Consider the following 18,453-nt stretch of genomic DNA (forward strand, 5'->3'; position numbering starts at 1 on the left):
TTGCTGCCTGTGGGCATGAGGACCTGTGCAAGGAGGAAAAGACAGTGGCATATCAGGGGAGACTTCTCTGAGGAAAATAAACATGCTGTTTCTCATGGAAAACCCCCTCCCTGATGGAGGGATGTTTCCGCTCATTCTGTTTCTACCAACTGAAGAAAAGAGTTCATCACAGTTTAAAATGGAGTTTGGGCATTTAGTTTCCATGAACACAGCTCTGGGGCAAGACCCACTGAGCTGGTGTCAGAACAAAAACTAACCCACACTCCCACCCCAACCCCAGAGAGCAAGAGCACTAGGGACAGGTGGAGAAACAGGGAAGGACACTGCAGTGCTACCAGAAAATATAGCAAGGACAGAAAGGCAAACGGGCATGCTGTGGAACCTTCTCCTGACCCGGCTGTGCTGCTGTCACTCACATAATGACACTGTAGAGCAAGTACTTTTAGCACCTTTTTTGTGTACCACGTTCCAGGACCCCTTCACCTGGAGGTCCAGCTGCTGAGGTGGAGACTTGTGACCTGGACCCCATGGCTTTGGGGCAGAGGGTCTGCTGGGGAGGAGAGGAGACCAGGGGTTGCACTGGGAAATGTGTCTGCACTGCAGGGGATTGCAGGGGGGTCCTGAATCCCCTCCCCAGCATTTCTGGTCCACCTCCTTCTCCCTGCCCATGTCTGTGCTGCCTGCAGCTGTGTGTCTGTCCCTGGGTCTGCTCCCTGTCAGTGTCACAGACCCCGTCCCACCCGCTGTGTGCTCAGCTCTGTCCTGCTCACACCTCCTGGCACTGCCAAGGGGCAGCTCTGTGTGTGCAGGGGCTCAGGAGCAGCTCAGACAAGTCCTAACGAGACCTGGGGTCTCAGTGTCTGCTCCAATGAGAGAAATAAATCCCCATCTCCACTGCACACCCAGACGAGCAAGAGTGGAAAACTGAAAGCACAGACTCCTTCCCTTGCAGCTGTTGCTGTCTCGATGTCGTTGGTCAGAAGGACCCTCTGCCATGTCTGTGGGGGGATCTGGAGCTCTGAGCAGCCCTGACCCACACAGCCCCCTTCAACCCCACAAGCTCCCTGCCTGCCCTGCCGGGGGTCTCTCCTTCCACCCACAGCTGCTGCCATGGGATCTCCCGGGCAGGCTGAGCGCTGACCCTGGCAGGCGGCAGAGTCCCTGCCCGGCACAGCCCTGGGGTGCAGGGACCCTGCTCTGCAGGACAGCCCTGGGCACCCCTAGGTGCTCCCCCTGCAATCACCCTCAGCAGAAGCTGCCATCTTGCCCTGTTCCTCTGACAGTGCAGCAGCGAAGCGCTGGTCTGGACCATGTTCTTGTCCTCTACATGAGAAAAACTGTGAGAGAGACCTGACAACCCTGTAAATTGTGGGATGTATCATCTTTAGGAGATCCCCCAAGAAATGCAGCTGCATTGTCCTACAGCCAGAGACTTACCGTGTTAGAACTGTGAAGATTTGTCTCTCAGTGAGCCCTCAGCAACCAACCCCCCACATTGCCTTTCCCCTCTCTATGCCTGGCTCCTGTGCCCTCGGTGCTGCAGGCAGAGCCCTCAGCCCTGCTGCATGTGCAGAGGAGCTGCTCCTGGGCAGAGCTGTCTCTCTGCAGTGCTGCCGCTGCCATGAGCTCCCTGTGTCCCAGGAGCCCAGCCCAGCTCAGCAGCACAGGAGCAGCCCATGATATCCCTTTCTCTGTCCCCTCTGGACTCCTCCAGGTGTCCCTGGGGCTCTAGGAGCACATCCTTTCAAACAACCTCAATTAATCAGTGATGTTGATTCTCTCTCCTCTTCAGAGACACATCATTGTCGTCTTTGTATTAAACAATGAATTACTATGAGAATCAACTTTTCTTGTCCCATCATTAGACAGGACACCAGGAAGATTACAGCAAAGGATCTAATTCCTCCAAGCTGAAGGAGGAATATCTTCAGTTGAATGAGTTCATGCATTTTATCCTGGTTTTATACTCCTAGGTCTAGAGAGACATTCATCAATCTTTGGCCATGTCATGTCTGTGCTCTGCAGCAAAGCCTTTGCACACATGGGCTCTTGGACACTTGGTACCAGGTTTCCTTGTGGCAGGTCAGAGCTGGGCTGGTGCCACAGCTGGGGTGGTTCAGCCCAGATGTGAGGAAATGTCCTCAGCCAGGGACCTGACTGGGGGAGCTGGAGCTGTCAGTGCTGCAGACAGAGCTGTGACACGGATGGAATGAACTGCCAGGCAGGGTGGCAGGAGTGAGTTCATCTGCTCTGCAAGGACAGCAGCCGCCAAGCACAGCAACAGTCCAGATCAAAACTCAGCCCAGACCTGTAAGGCAATTCAAGGGCCCCATAATGAGCTGTTACTACTGCAGGAACAGTTAAACGAGAAACAAAGTCACTGTGTGGCCACTGATGAATTTAATAAGGGAAAGCAGCGATATTCTGTGTCTCTTGCCCTCCTGCAGGTAAATAATGGAAAGTGGCTCAGTGATCCCCTCTGCCAGTTCCCTCAGAACCCTCGGGTGTATCCCATCTGGCCCCACAGACTTGTGGGTTTCCAAGTGGTGTAGTAGGTTGCCAACCATTTCCCCTTGGATCATTGGGGCTTCACTCTGCTCCTCATGTCTGTCTTCTGCTTACAGGGGCCGGGTACCTGGAGCACAACTGTTCTGACTGTTAAAGACTGAGGTGAAGAAGGCATTTAGTACCTCAGCCTTTCCACCTTTTTCACCCCCCACCACCTGGATTCCTCCTTTTGTGCTCTGCCCGCTCCAACAGTTTGTCACTTGGTTATATGGTCAGTTTATCCTCAAGCCACTGAGAGCTTCTGTAAGCGGTGAGACAGCACACAAAGCCCATCCCCTCTGCTGCCCTCCCTTGGAATTCCCTAGAAATCTCTACAAACCCACTAAAGGAGCAGCTTCACTGCTGTTCAGATCAGCCAGTCAGGTGAACACTGGGCTCTGGAACATACCACAGGGCAACAGGGCAGTCCCAAGGGGACATGAGGGCAAAGGGGGACCTGGAGACACCTGAGAGCACCCAGGTGCCCAGGGCTGAACTGGCCTGTTCCTCCCAACGGGACATGATGCCCCTCGCTCCCCAGGCGCAGGGTCACAGTGGGGCCCTTTGTGACCTCACATTGTGACACCCACTGCCCTGCCTGTGCTCAGCGCAGCTGCAGCCCCAGCCCACACTGTCCGGCAGGACGGTGACGAGACAGGGTGCGAGCACGGAGCTGGCGAGAGCCCCCGAGCGTAGCCCACGTCTTTCATTGAGTTTGAGAATTAGAGAATCCTTTTGGTTGGAAGCGAACCTTTAAGATCATCGAGTCCAACCATACCCTCACTTTAGCTGCCCCTGGCAGACTCCCCTCTGCCCCCGGCAGACTTGTGCTGAGGACTCCCCAAGTGCAGCCCACGTCTTTCCCGGCTGCCCTTGGCAGACTCGTGGTGTTTCACCAAGTCTTCCCCATTCCTCACCCATACCTCTTTCCCCAAACCCACGAGATGGCAGACAAACACCTCACCTGCCCCGTGGTGGCCCTGGAGGAGGACAGGGCTCCCCAGGAGAGCAGCTCTCCAGCAGAGCCCCAGGAGCTGTGCATGGCCCAGGACCTGGAGATGGGTGAGTGAGGGACCCTGATTGTCTGGGCAGGGCGGGGCCAGCGAGCGCTCCCTGCTCAACACCAGGACCACGTTTCCCTGCACGCTGGCAGGGGGGTTCCACAGGTGTTGGCCATTATGCTGCCTGAAGCCCAGGGCTGCTCGGAGCTGGGAGCCGGCCCCAGCACAGCCTGTGCTGGCAGAGGGGACCCAGCTCCTGCTGCAGGGCACGGTCAGCGAGAGGCAGCTGGGCGGGCAGGAGGCAGCCGTGCTGTGGGACGGGGACCTTTCCTGCCCGTCTGAAGCGAGTTCCTCACCCGCTGCACTGGGGGCTTTCCCCGTCCTGCCTGGCTCCAGCATCGCAGCCCGTCTGCCGGGCACCCTGCAGCCCTGACATGCACGGGGAGACTGTGCCGGGGGATGATCCAGGTCAAGACTCCAGAGGGAAAGGAAGGTTGCTCAGGGCACAGAAGTCAGAGTGTAGAGTTGTTGCACTTTTGGCAAAGTGAGCAGGGGAACATGCTGTTTTCCAAAACTGCTCCTTGACCAGGAACTTTCAAGAGCAGTGTTAGGCTTCCCCCAGTTTTTCTGTGTGGGAGCTTAGAGCTTGTTTTCCTGGGTGCTCCTGTACAGAACTCAACTTTTAAATCTGCTTCTGTGCAAGAACATGGACTCATCTCTCTTCCAATGTGGTTTCTTGGCAGTCGTTGCTGAGGGAATGGCTCCGCCGCAGAGGATCCTCTTTCCCCCAGAGAAGATTTGCATGGCCTGGCAGCACAGCCAGAGAGCTGGAGCAGGACTGCACAACCTGGGCAACACGTGCTGGCTCAACTCTGTCCTGCAGTGCCTGACCTACACCCCGCCTCTGGCCAACTACCTGCTCTCTGGGGAGCACAGCCGGGCCTGTGAGTACTTTTGGCAACATTCCTTGTACATCTGTTGAGCAGGGCCCAAGGGCTTCCAGAATCTGGAAGCCGATCTAGGAGAAAAGTGGCCCTCCTTTGTCAGCTCCCTGAGTTGGTGTTCTCGGAACACTCAAGCCTAGAAGCAGCTTGTTGTATCTGGATGTGTTCATCTTCAGAAAGGCACCTCTTTCTATCCCAGGCTCTTGGTCCCTGTTCCTGCAAGTTAAACTCCTTTGCTTATTGCACAGAAAGCTTCCGTCAGTTCAGCATCCCTCTGAAGAAAGTTTTCTGTGCATTAAAATGTCCCGGGCTTGTTGGGACTTGGGCACCTTGGGAGGAATGGAGAATTCTTAAACTGCAAGACCTCCATTAGGTTTCCCATCGCTGTGGATATTTTGCAAACCTCAGGAGCTTCCCTCTCCCATTCCTCCCTCCCTCTCCAGGTCGCCGGAAAATCTTCTGCGTGATGTGCAGGATGGAAGAGCACGTTCAACAGGTCCTGCATTCCTCAGCCAGTGCCATCGAGCCTTGGGCTGTCGTCGATGTTCTCACACGTGAGTCCGTGCAGGTGCTGTGACATGATTGATGCCATTCTTGTAGGAGAGAACTAGTAACTTCTTCTTTCTTAGAAATAGGAGAAAATTTCGAGCATGGCAGGCAGGAGGATGCCCACGAGTTCTTACGCTGCATCGTGGATGCCATGCAGAGAGCTTGTCTGAGAGGAAACAGAGAGTAAGCAAGCAAATTGCCCAAGCCCTTTGTTCCCAAGCCCTTTGGAGTCCTTGATGTCCTCCCCTCAAGGAGAACTATGCCCAGGGCTTTCAGACAAAGCCAGACTCTGGGAGGAGATAACTCCACCTTCCCGTTGGTTTGCAGCTTGGACATCTCCTCTCAAGCCACTACCATCGTCCATCAGATCTTTGGGGGCTTTCTGAGATCCAGAGGTACTTTTCCACAGCTATTGCTCTCCTTGGAATTGTCTGTGCCCTCCTGTCTGCCTGCAACAACAGCCGATGGTGTGATTGGTGCAGTGGGTGTGAAGAGGGTAACCCGGCACAGTCAGTCGACTTCCCCTGTTGCTGAGCATTTCCATCTGCCTTCCAGTCACATGCTGGAGCTGCCAAGTGGTGTCCGATTCCTACGAGGCCTTCCTGGATGTTCCTCTGGATATCAAAGTAAGAGAGTTTGTAATTGTGCTTCAAGATGTCCCAAGGCCCCTGTAGCTTTCCAGATTCCACACAGTTGGCTTAAGACTGTATCTGACAAGAGAGGTTGGTGGTGGGCAGGAGGTGGAATGGACTGTGTTCTGCAGAGGCCATGGCAGGGGTCATGGTGCTGGTTTCAGCTGGACAGGCACACGTGCCCCTCTCTGCACTGTGACGTACCCTCCTCCTTCTTCCCTTGCCCTCCCTCAACACCTGTCTGGCTCCCAGGCTCGTGGGGGTGTTGTTTCCATCACTGGTGACACCCATACCATCGTAGCTGAACTGTGCGGTGCCACAAAGAGGTGGAGAACCCTGGGAATCCCTGGGAAATGAGGGAGATGTTCAGCATCACACCCTCTTTCTGCCTCCTGGGCACTGCTTGCGGGTTCACAGTGGGTGTCCTCAGCGTCATCAAGCTGTTTTTTTTGCGTAAACTCCTCGTAACTGTTTGGGTGTGGGAATTTCCCAGAGCTCAGGGCTCTCCCTTCTCACTCCTCCAGGCAGCCACATCTGTCACCGCAGCTCTGGAAGACTTTGTGAAACCTGAGCACCTGGATGGTGAAAACTGCTTTAAATGTAGCAAGTAAGGCTATTATTGATGATGTATTCATACTGGATCCTGTGCGAAGGTGTCATTGAGCAGAAGTCAGCTTTTCACATTGGATTAAGGCACAGTAATGAGACGCAGGTTTTTTAACATGGCATTATGGTACTGAATAGCCTTAAAAGAGCACAGGGATGTGTGAGACAGGAAAGGCTGTCTGGCCTTTGGGGGAAAAAATGGTGTGTTTCAGCCCTTGGCTCTGTCTTGGCTTTCAAGGTGTGACAAGACGACTGCCGCCTCCAAGACGTTCACAGTCCATGGCGCGCCCAAGGTTCTCACGGTGTGTCTGAAGAGGTTTGAAGCCTTCACCGGCGACAAGATCAGCAAGGTGTGTGCACAACTGGAGTGCAACGTGCTCTTCCTGGAGCGGGTTTCCCAAAGCTGGACGCTCTGTCGCAAGCTGCTCATGTTGAGATTTTCATGTTCCCTTCTGGGGACAGTTCCTGTGGGAAGACAAATGTGTCCTCTGCTCCCACAGAGCTGCTTTGGTCCAGATGAGTTTCCTGCCACCCAACTCATGACATATTGCTGTGTCCTGAAGTGTTCCAGGGTCATTGCTGAGCCCTCCTGGTCTCTCCGTAGGTTGTGGAGTATCCCCAGTACCTGGATCTTCGCCCGTACATGTCTCAGGCAGCCGGAGAACCGCTCCTCTACTCATTATACGCCGTCCTGGTGCATGAAGGTGACAGCTGCCGTGCAGGACACTACTTCTGCTACATAAAGGTGAAAAGCAACTTCCTTCTGAACAAAGGAAAAATGTATCCTGGGGAAAACTGACTTTCCTGGCCGTGTTACTGACAGCCAAGGATTTGAGGGGAGAAGGTTTCCTCAGGGGCTGGAATGCATATGTTTTGAACACTTCTGGTTTGGCAGTTTTTGGCCTGTGTTTTGTGGAGAAGCCGTGCCATTCATCTCCAGATATCGACGCTTTTCTTTGCAGGCCAGTGATGGACTGTGGTACCACATGAATGATGAGACTGTGAATCTTTGCAACAGTGACACAGTCCTCAGGCAGCAAGCCTATTTACTGTTTTACATCAGGTAATCACAAGTTTAAACTGTGTTCAGAACACATTTCCTTTTCCTGGCTTTGCTATTTTTCTTCTCATCCTCCTGAGCGTTTCTGTCATAGCAGACAATTACTACCTGCATTGTTCAGCCCAACCACATTTCCCATTTGTGGTCTTAGTTGCATCTTCTCCCTGTCATATAAACTGTTCCAAGAAAATGCCGGAAATCAGAGGAGGCTGCAAGAACAGCCCTCAACAGAGATCCCTCTTTTTTTCCCCAGGTGCTCTGATTTGGAAGTTGGACAAAGGGCTTCTTCCTCACCAGCACCACCAGAAGCCCGTTCCCACCTCAGTCAGTGGGCGGCCGGCAGCAAGCAGGTGCGTTCTGTGGGACCGCAGCATCTGCCCCATAGGACTAAGGTGGCTGTGAGGAGGTGGTCAGGGCACCAGATGGACAGCAGGTTTCTTTTGGGAATCTTGGCAGCACTCTCTTTTCCCTCCCACACGGCAGCTTTCTGCACAGTTGCAGCACGGCTCCCACGCCCAGCATCCACCTGGATCCATCCCATTTGTCCTCCCTGGCCCCTCTGCAGCCTCCAGGAGCCTTTGAGAGGCCCTTAGCTGTCCCCTCACAGCTTCTGGGGGTTCTCCACTGGTGGGTCCGGTCAGGAGGAAAGGGCAGGAGCTTCTCACAGCTCTCTTTGCAGGACATGGTGGGGGGCATGGAGGACTCTCCAGAGGACAGCAGCTCATCCGCACCAACCATCACCAGCCAGCAAAGCCGGGCAAGAGCGCAGGAGGCAGCTGCAGGCTGGCCGTGCCCCATCTGGCCAGGCAGGATCAACAGCAGCTCCTCCGTGGGCTCCTGCTTGCGTCACTTCTTCCACGCCTTTCTCAGGCTGGTGTTCAGAAGGAAAGCTGCGTGCCCACTGCGCTGTCACCCCCGTGAGCGTGTGCTCCACTCTGCACGAGAGGACAGCAGCAAAGAGGAGCAGGGATTCAGCCCTTCTGCCCACTGCCAGGAGAACGGTGCCAGGGAGAGGCCCAGGAGCAGATCCCCGCACTGGGGCAAGGATCTCCGCAGCTGGGTTGTGGAGACCGGGGACTACGAACACTCAGACAGGAGGAGGGGGAGAACCAGTCCCCTGAGCTGTGATCCCACTCACAGGGACGAGGCAGCTCCAAGACCCTCCGATGGCAGCGCCCAGCCTGCACCAGCAACTCCAGCGTCCTCCACCAGCAGCTGCCAGTCTCTTCCTGCCACCAGAGCTGCTCAGGGGCAAACCCGGCCAAGGCGGAGAGATCGGAGCAGATCCCCGCGGCGGGACTATGATCTCCGCAGCCGGGTTCTGGAGATCACAGACCAGCATCGCTCAGCAAGGAGGACGAGGAGCTGGAGAACAAGTCCTCCACGGTGTGACCGAGCCCTAAGGCATGATGCAGCTCCAGGGCCCTCCAGCGGCAGCTCCCGGTGTCGTTCTGCACCCACAGCTGCTCGGGGGCAGACCCAGCTGAGGCAGAGGGAGCGGAACAGATCCCCGCGGCGCCACTATGATCTCCACAGGCAATTTGTGGAGATCACGGACTGTGACCCCTCAGCACAGAGGAGGAGGACGAGCAGGAAGGCTTCAGTGCCCTGGAGATGCAGATGAGGAAAGCTGTTGGTGGTGACGGGGACAGATTGCAGCCTGGATGAGGGAGGACACAGCATCTGACGCCTGTGATGCTGGAGAGGAGGAAGAGGAGGAGGAAGAGTCCAGGAAGCAGCAAAGCTGCCCCAGCAGGGACCAAGCTGCCCCAAGTGCACCAGCAGCCAGTGCTGCCTGTGGCAGGAAGAGCTCAGAGAGCCCTTCCAGAGCCACGGGCAGCTCTGCCGCCGGCCCGCCTGCCCACAGGCCCTGGAGGAAGAGCTGAACCTGCGTGCCACGGCTGGATCGTGCTCAGAAACACTCACTGGGCACCAGAGGGCAGAAAAGCCAAAGACACGGTTAAAAACAAACTCTTGGTGGCCTCGTGTGTCTCATTTATGGGATGTTTGCTTCTCTGTGGGTTTTGAGGCAATTGGAGAAATCCCCCTTCTGAGAAGTCTCTGTGGTGGGTTTTGGGAGCTGTGTGTTGTGTGTGCCCATCTTGACGTCTCTTCTGTTTCAATGTGGAGTTGTAAGGAGCCATTGGAAGGGGGAATGTTGTTTTTGGAACTGATCTGGCACCTGACCCCAGCAGGGGAAGGACTCAGAGACATCAGCCTACGAATCCGTAACGTAAAACAAAGTCCATTTGAAATAATCCCAGAATCCAAACTGATTACTGTATTTTAAAAGTTAATCTAGGGGGAAGGGTAACCAAAGAGCCAGGAATCCATATTTTGAATAAATCAGTAAGGTTAGAGGGTTGTTAGAGTTAGATGAATGAGACAGGTAGACTGAGGCAAGCAGTGGGTGGTCTGTAACCCTGCAGTGCCAGCCAATGGGGAGCAGGGAAGGGATGTGCAGCTGGACCGGTGGATATGTAAGCGGGGGGTTTTGTCCTATTCCCGGTGCCTGTCTTTGGGTAGAACACCTGGTCTTGCCAAATGGTTTATAAAATACGCTTTGCTGAGAGATCCTGCCCGGGCTGTTCTCTTGGCAAGGCGATTGTTTCCTACAGCAGGATTTGCAGCAGAAGGTTGGCAGGACAAGAGGCCCCTGCGGTCAGGAAGCACAGCAGACACTGGAACGTGGGGTCACGGGCACCAAACCCAGCTCGGGTGGGAACCAAGAGGGTCCCCTCGTGGTCAGGGCCCAAAGCGCCATCTGTAGCATCTGCCCGTCCTTCTGAGTGCCCAGAGCCTCCTTCCTGGGGCCAAATCCTCATGTTTAGGGTCCCCACGTGTCTTTCATCACCCATGGCCTTTGCTCAGGGCCCACAGCCTCATTTTCAGGTGGAGCTCGCTGCCCGGCAACAACCGCCCGGAAGTCTGTGGACAGTCAGTGGATGAAATGCAGCCAATCACATTTGAGGAGGCAGGGCAAGTCATGTGATTGAAATGTAAGCAGCCAATCAAGCTTTGAGACCTGCAGGACAGTTGGTGACAGTGGAACAAACTGGGCAGTGATCAGGGGCAGGCTGTGCTGGCGCAACAATCACACCTGGTGGGAGTGCGGCACATGGATGATTGACAAACAGTCTGACCAATCATTTGGTGGGGAGAGCAAGTGGGAAATCCCAGACAGCCAATCAGAGGAAACAGTGCCTCAGGGAAGGCAGACACTATGGAGGGAGTGACCCCTCAGGCAGCCAATCAGAGAAAGCATCGCCTCAGGGCAGGGTGGGCCCCAAACCAGGAGAGAGTCACAGCCCAGGCAGCCAATCAGCTGCAGGATCAGCTCAAGGGAGGAGACTGACAGCCCTCCCGACCAATGGTGGCGCAGCCCAGGTGGTTGCTCTGCGGGCGGCCAGGGTGAGTTTTGCCGTGGGGGCCGTGGAGCTGCCCCAAGGCTGAGCAGCCCCCGGCCCAGCCCTGGGGCCCTTTTTCCTCCCTCTGGGGCCCTGGGGCTGTTGTTGCTGCCTCTGGCTCAGGTGTGCGTGGGCTGCTCTGGCCTTGTTCTCCTGGGCGGGGGAGGGGGCAGGGGGCACTTGCTGGAGAGGAGCTGCTGGGGCTGGAGCTGGAGAGAGCAGGAGAAGGGGAAGCAGCTGGAGGGTGAAGTGCAGGGGATCCCCACAGCTGCTGCTGCAGCTGCACAGAGACAGCTGCCCCTCTGGGTGAGGAAGAGTCCCTGTGAGCAGCCTCAGCAGAGCAGATCACAAACGTGCCCCGCAGGGTCTGTGTCAGTGAGGAAAATTACTGTACGGCCATAGAGTGTGTGTGTGTGGTGTGTATCTGGGAAGCCTCGTGGTGTAAGAGCTGTAGAACACCGATGTGTTCTCTTAGGTGCAGGATGGGCGAGCGACTGGAGCTACAGAATAGGAGGGGAGGAGAAGACAGACAGACAGAAGTGCCTGAACTCCACAGCTTGCCTGGCAGTGCAGAGAGCAGAAAGTGTGGTGACTCCTGGGCCCTTGGTGACATTTCACCCTGTTTTGTGTCCCAGTCCCTCCCTGCTCCCTCCTCTTTCCTGCTGTACCCTTCTTCCTCTTCATCTCTTCTCTCTCTGTCCCTCTGCTGCTTCCTCACCTATTCCTCCACCCTTCTGAATCTCTGTGCAGGGTTTCTCGTATCTCCCTCTCCGTCTCCACCCCTCTGTGTTCTCATCATCCCTGGTTTCTCTTTGTCGTCATTCTGGTCTGTTGCTCTGTCCTGCTCTGTGCCCCATCATTTCTCACCGTATCCCTCTGTCCTGCTCCCTGCATCTATTCCTGCCCCTCTTCTTTTTCACTTCCTCTCCATCTTGCTGCCCACCCCAGGATTTTTTCCCCAATCTCTGTCCTGCCCCCAGCCCTTATTGTTGTTTGTCTCTCCTGCTCCCTCTCTGTCTTTCTGCCTGTCTTCCCTTTCCCTGTTCTTCTTTCTCCATCTCTGTCCAGATTACTGCCCCTTTGCCTTCTTGATGTCTTTCTGTCCTGGTTTTCTTTCTGTCTTCCTTGCCTGTTCCCAGCCCCATCCCTTCTCACTATATCACCCCTGTCCAGCTGGCTCTGCCTTTTCTTTGTCTTCTCTTCCTCTTTCCTGCTCCTCAGCCCTCTTTTCCTCTTCCTCCAGCTCATTGCTGCATGTTTTCCCTTTCCAGTCTCTTCATTTTGATCTGAATTTTGCTTTGTTTCTCAGTCCCTTTGTTCTGTTCCCTGCCTTTCTTTTTGTCTGTCCATCTGTATATCCCCCTCCCTGTCTTTCTCTACCCCCTTCCTGCTTCTTCTCCTCCCGCCTCCCCATCCCTCTGTCCTGCTCCTCAGCGCTGCTGTTTCTTCCTCCCTGTCTCATCAGCTCCTTGACCCTTTCTGCCTTGATCTCTCCATCTCTCCATCCTTTTCCCTGTGTGTTTCTTTCTCTCTGGGCTCCTCTGTCTTCTCTCTTGTCTGATTTGTCTCTCTCTAGTCCTCTGTCCTTCTCCCCAGCAGCTTCAACTGAATGACCAGGTGTCCGTGCACTCTGGTGTTTCCTCATCCCTGCCCTGGGGAAGATCTGTGTCTGTAGGGCTGGGGATCATTTAGGAGCTGGTCTCCTTCTGCAGACAGCAGAGCTGGGTGCAGCTACAGCAGAAGTTGTTCTCAGCTGCTGCTTATGCAGCTTGTTGGAAGAGCAGCTGTGGGCCTTCTTTGGAAGGGAGGTTTCTTGTTCTGTGCTTACTGCTCCTCGGGACCCTGCACAGGAGCGGTGTTGGGGTCTGCAGGGACGGGTGGGACCTGCTGTGATTCCTGGTGAATGTGAACTCAACTTGTCCTGATGTCCTCAAATGAAACCAGACTGACTGTAGATGGTTTTCTTGCCTGTTTCAGTTCCAAACTACATGTTTGGCACGAAAACAAATGAGACTTTGTGCTGTTTTTCAGACGTCAGTGACTGCGAATCAGCTGAGAACATCACTGCCTTAGGTACCAGGGCAGGTGGTCTGTGATCAGGGATGTGCACTTGCATGGCGGTGCTTTTATGAACATTTTTTGATGTCGCCACTTGAAAGCCCTTCATTTTCCTAGAAATTTTAAGATGATATTTCTTATTCGGAGTTTCAGACTCTGGTTGGACTTGATGTTGAATGGTCCATATAATGGGGTCCATAGAATAAGAATCTCGCTTCCTTGTTGTTGTTTTCTAACACTATCTGAATTTGGTAAGCAAGAGCAAGAGTAGTTGACAGTGTCTGCTTTTGAGAGTAACGTGTTTCTGACTCTCCCTCTTTTTATGATGAAGGTTTCTGCCTGCACTATGACTTTGCTGGGCTGTGAGGCTGTGTTGGAGCAGCAGAGGTAAGAAGTGGTGGCTTTAAAGGCATTGAAGCTGTGGTAAAACTAGCAGGAAAAGCTCGTTTCTTCCTAGACAGCTGCCTGACAAAAATAGTTACAAGTAAAGACCCTTGAAGTTCGCTTTTTTTTTTCTAATTTAGTCTTAATATGGAGCTTTTGGTATTGATCGATTGATTGATTGATTTCTGGGAAGCAAGAAGTGAGAGCCTGTGCACTCCCATAGGCAGTGCTGCCTCCCAAATAGGTACATCCTTCTCCACTTCTGTTCCTTCCATGCTCGTGTAGAACAAGGCCATGCAGTAGTGTGCAGATTTAGTGATTCCAATGTGACTGTGAAGTCACAGCCCCACGGTGACGTGCTGTGCTGTGTCTTAGCAGCAGCAGCATCATGGTGCGAGCGTGGGGGCCATGGTCCTCACCCTCCTCCTCCTCCTGGTGTCCCTGCCAGCCCGGGACGCCCAGGCTGCTCCAGCCAAGCGCAGGGAGCAGGTGGGCGGGCAGTGCCAGCACCAGCCCCGAGCAGCTCAGCAGGGCAGCAGTGGGGCCAGGGCTGGGGCCGGGGCCGGGAGAGCAGCCGGGCTGGGCTGGTCAGGGCGAGCCAGGCAGCACCAGGGTGTGGGCAGGGGGCAGACGCCCCGCAGGGAGGGGAGAGGGGCTGCGGCTGCTTCAGGGGCAAGTTCTGGGCAAGCAGGGGCTGGGAGTGGTGGCACAGGGGCAGAAACCAGCACTGAGTCCCTGTGGGGCCCTCCCTGTCCCCCAGCGTCGTGCCACACGGCCCCATCCCAGGGCACGCTTTGAGCCTTTGGGCCTGTTGCAAATCAAAGCTGGGATTGCTTTGGCCCTTTGGGCCAGTTTTGAGCTAAATCTGGGCACATTTGTGCCCTTTGGGTTCATTTCTGCCTAGATCTGGGAGTTCTTTGGCTTTGCAGTCCAGTTTATACCCAAATCTGGGGGTGTTTGGGCCACTTTTGGCCGCTTTTTACTCAAATCTGGGCATACTTTGACTTTCTGGTCCAATTTCACTCCAAATCTGGGGATGTTATACCCCTTTTTGGCCAGTTTTGATCCAAATCTAGTGGTGCTTTATTATTTCTGGCTCTTTTTACCGGATATACTCAGGTGCTTTTGCCCTTTTTTTCCCCTAACGGAGGTGCCGTGTTCCCAAATACAGAATATTTTCACCTTTGCCAGCATTTTTGCTCCCAAATGTGGACGTTTTTGCCTCTTTTGGCCACTTTTAGCCCAAATACTCAGAATCTTTTGCCTGTATTGGCCAATTTAGCCCCCAAATATTTGGAGTATTTAGTCATTTTTCCAGTTTTCTCCCTAAATAGGGCAATTTCTCTGCAATATATGGGCATTGTTGTCCTAAATATGTTGTGCTGTGTTTTTTTTTGTTTTTTCTCTCTTCTTTATGTCCTTTTTTACTCGAAATGCAGGAGTATTGCTCTGTGAGCCTGGAAACCTCTCTGATCTGTACTTGACTCCAAGCCATGGCATTGGCAGAGCTGATCGAGCTTCTCAGCTGGATCCTGGTTATGAGCCTTGGGCTGTCTCAGAGGTAAGTTGTCACTGTCTGTCTGCTTAAGGGAATAAACACTCATATTTTAATAGGTTATTCACGTGTGATTGTACCCAAGATCATCTCAGAGGCTTTTCAAAAGCTTTTTGTGCCTTGGTGGTGTTACACAGACAAGTCATAAATACTATTTGCCTGCAAACCTGCTAGGTCTCAGCAAAAAGGTCACCCATGTTCCATATCTAGCTGTGGGAACGTACACCTTTGTATGTGTCTTGTGTCATTACCTCACCCCCTCCCATCACTGCAGGTGACTGAGGAAGAAGGAGATCACAACATGCCATGGAAGCTCCTCACCCATGTTTGACTCCCTGTTTGGTTCCTGCAGTCCATGGTGATCAAGCCTCTTGGTGTAATCCTGTTCCTGAGCCTGGGGGCAATCCCAGGGGTAAGTGTTCAGTCTTCATTGGTCACTGGCCTTTGGCTAACTCAAACTAGATATTTAGCCAAAGAGGGGAGATACCACTTTAGTTGGAGCCAATTCTGCTCTGCTTGTGAAAGCAAGCTCAAAGAACCCCAAAATGTCTGTGATCCAGATTCTAGCACTGCCTGTTGCATTTGCATTTCCATGTAAAGCACTGGGCAGCTGAGAATTGTGGTTGTTGCTGGATTAAGCTCCAAGAAATAGTCAGAGGTGGTGGATGCTGTTCTGTGTTCTGTCTCCCTTGAGCACCAGCAGCACAGGTGAATCGTTTTCAGGTAACAACCATGGCAGCAATGGGGCAGAGTTTTCATGCTTTGGCTACATGGCTGGTTTGTGCCCGGGGAAGTGCATCAGCCTTTAGAATCTGGTTTGTGTAGGTGAGACACCTGGAAAGTGAGTCAATTTTCTCCATGTAGTTAGAAGCCTTTCTTTTTCATAGCTGGCACAGTCATTGTTTGGATTCAGTTTGAGAACAAGAGGAACACCAGGGACAGAGTTAAAGTTTTTAGTTGTTGGTGTCTGAGAGCCAAGGTCTGAGCTCTGCCCGCGGGTGTGAGGAGCTGGGAAGAGGGGATGGATGGGGCAGAGCTTGACTGACACCCAGACTGGTCAATGAAACTATTCCATTAGCGTCATGCTGTGTCTTTAAGGAGAGTTGGGATCTTCGGGCTGGGGTTTTTTTCAGAGCCGGGACAGAGACTTTTTCAGTTATCTCTAGTTCATCTCAAGGAAGACAGAGAAATAAGCTGCGTCCTGTTGGAGGGACAAAGTGTGTTGGGTTTGAAGCCATTGGGCAGGACGGGAGGAGCTGCCTTCTTGGGTCAGTGATGGGTGTTGGCATGTATTATCTGAGCTGGAGCTGATGTCTGTCACCACTTGAGCTCTAGAATTACTCTGAGACCCAGGAATCTCCAGTTCCTTGGGGAGCTTTTCCAGGCTGTGGAATCCCCTTTCTGTCACAGGCTGTGACGCAGCCCATGGAGAAGGGGGCACTGTTTGAGGTTCCTCAGTGTGTGCGTTAGGGAGGCGTCGTTCTTGGGCTCACACTGGGCGTTACGAGGAGACGCTTTCACATGAGCTGAAGGCAGCTCTGGGTACCCAAAGCTGTTAACCGGAGTTAACAAAAGCTGCTGCTGAGATTTGGGGGTGACGGCACCAGCCGGTCGTGACGAGCGTGGATGTTGCTGAACCGCAGACACCGTCTCGTCCAGGCTGCACAGCCAGAGCGTTTGAAGGGCGGTGTCCCAGCTTCCTTTGATTGCAATGAGCACTCATGTTGGGATTTGCTTTTTAAGGAGGGTGCTCTGCTTGAATCTTTTGCGTTGGGGTTTGTTCTGTTATTTCTGCAATGCCATGAAAGCTGAAGTGCAGGAGGTTGAGAGCTGTTGGAGCAGAGAGGAGCACGTCTTGTATTGCTTGGATTTTTGTGGGTTTCATAAGGAGAAAATCGACCCCAGCATCGGTTGGACTCCAGAAGGACATCGTTTGAAAATGCGTAGCCAGGTTCCAGTGACGTGTTGGCTTGGGCATGAATGACTGGAAGTGCCTGTTGGGAGAGCTCCGTTGGTGTGGACCCGTGGAGCCTTTATGATTGAGCTTCCAGGTGTGAGAATGCAAAAGGAAACTTGAGCTCGAGCTGGTCTTGCTCTCGAACCAGAATGGTTTTGACTCCTGCCCAGATTTCTGAGAGAGCCGTGAACGTTCCAGGCAGCCGAGGTTGTGGCCCAGGATGGGTGAGTCGCCCGCTCTGCAGTTGTCCAGCGGGCCCTGCAGATAATGTTTGAGGTGACAAAGCTCTTGGCAGGCGACAGCGTTTGAGTTCATTTGCTTCTATCTGGGGATATATGGACCAGCTGAAAAGGTGGTGTTTGTGTTTACCCGCAGTAGACAGACAGACCCCTGGAGTGTTCACGTGCCCTTGTCGATGAGTGAGGAAATTGTCTGCAAGACGGAAAACGGAAGAGTCCGGGGACAGGTTTTAGGTGTTTTTTCCAGCTCCCTGCAAAACCTGGGCTTTTAGTGTTTTGTTCCAGATTTTCCCTGGTGATTTGAATGTGTTCTTCTTGTTCCTGAAAAACTAATTTATTTCCTTTCCTGCAGCCCTGCCTTCCAGGAGAAACAGCTACAACGCTCTCCCTGTGCGCTGCAGCCGTCCCGGCCCTTGTGCTGAGACCGAGCTCATCACTTGCACAAGTACAGACTGTCCTGGTTAGCGCTGCCGAAGCTTCTGCGGTACCGAGCGTGGTTGGGAGATGCAGCGCACGAGCTGCTGTTGTGCTTGCAGGGAAAACTGGCTGCTCTCGGTGTGGGGAGAGCAGGAGGATTCGTTTTGTTCCCACCTGAGCTGTGGTGGATGAGGAGGTTCTGAGTGCTGCGCAGGATGGGTGAGTGTGTCTGTAGGTGGAGATGTTTTACAGGCAGCGTGTGACACTGGCTAATTTAAAAGTGTCTGTGTGATCCCTTTCTACAGGCAGGTGCAAGTCACTGGAGTGTATTTACATTTAACTAATCACCTTGCCAAATCTTTCGCTATCTCCCCATATATTCCACCCCCTCACTCAGGTTCTTACTTCTGCTGGGGCCAACGAAGCCAGCGTTGTTCATTTGTGCTTGTGAGGTGTAGCACAGAGCAATTTACAGGGGCACACAATAAACACATACAGAAAAAGGAAAAAACATATTTCTGCAATAATCAGGTGTCCCATTCATCTTGCCAAGGAGTTACACGAGCTATTCAGCCAGGCATTATCAGTAGATGGTTTCACTTGCCGCATTAGTTCCAAAGATGTGAGATGATGTCACCTTCCAGTAATACACACGCTGCTGCTCCAGCTCCGTCAGCTGGTGTCACTCTGGGTTTAACAACCTGCTGTGGGCTCATTGCCTACACAGACTGGAAAGTCGTGGCCTGCACTTTTTCAGATTGGACTTCAGTCGGATGGTGAGTCTTTGACACCAATAACATTGTTCCAGAGCTGTCTCCTCTAGATAAAACACAGGTGTTCACTGAAGATACCTGACATACAGGAGCTCGAGAATCTGATGTTAGCAAAGGATGTAACATAGGAGGAGGTCAGGGTACAAAACCACACAGCATTCTCTGGAGTCGTATGAATTTTTACATCTAGATCAATAGGCTGCAGTCCCACTTCACAATGCATTGGTGGGAATAATTTCATTTCCCCTGTAGTTGGTGCTGACACTGTATCCACAGAAGTGTATACATGTTGCCAGGCCCTAGATGGGGTACGTGGCCAATATA

The 18,453-nt window shown here is 53.3% G+C and overlaps 1 protein-coding gene across 1 annotated transcript; it reads left to right on the forward strand.

Annotated features, from left to right (window-relative positions):
* Nucleotides 1-4,305: 4,305 nt before the first annotated feature.
* LOC309452909 (ubiquitin carboxyl-terminal hydrolase 42-like) lies at nucleotides 4,306-8,260 on the forward strand (the record flags this gene model as incomplete). The annotated part of the gene is made up of 11 exons (XM_082077567.1): nucleotides 4,306-4,492; nucleotides 4,936-5,046; nucleotides 5,122-5,224; nucleotides 5,369-5,436; nucleotides 5,597-5,667; nucleotides 6,198-6,280; nucleotides 6,518-6,629; nucleotides 6,884-7,024; nucleotides 7,242-7,342; nucleotides 7,593-7,689; nucleotides 8,210-8,260. The coding sequence occupies 11 exons, from the start codon at nucleotides 4,306-4,308 to the stop codon at nucleotides 8,258-8,260; spliced, it is 1,125 nt and encodes a 374-aa protein (XP_081933693.1).
* Between the last annotated feature and the right edge of the window lie 10,193 nt (nucleotides 8,261-18,453).

This window comes from Streptopelia decaocto, assembly GCF_964273445.1.
Source record: "Streptopelia decaocto genome assembly, contig: HAP1_SCAFFOLD_97, whole genome shotgun sequence".
Taxonomy (NCBI): domain Eukaryota; kingdom Metazoa; phylum Chordata; class Aves; order Columbiformes; family Columbidae; genus Streptopelia; species Streptopelia decaocto.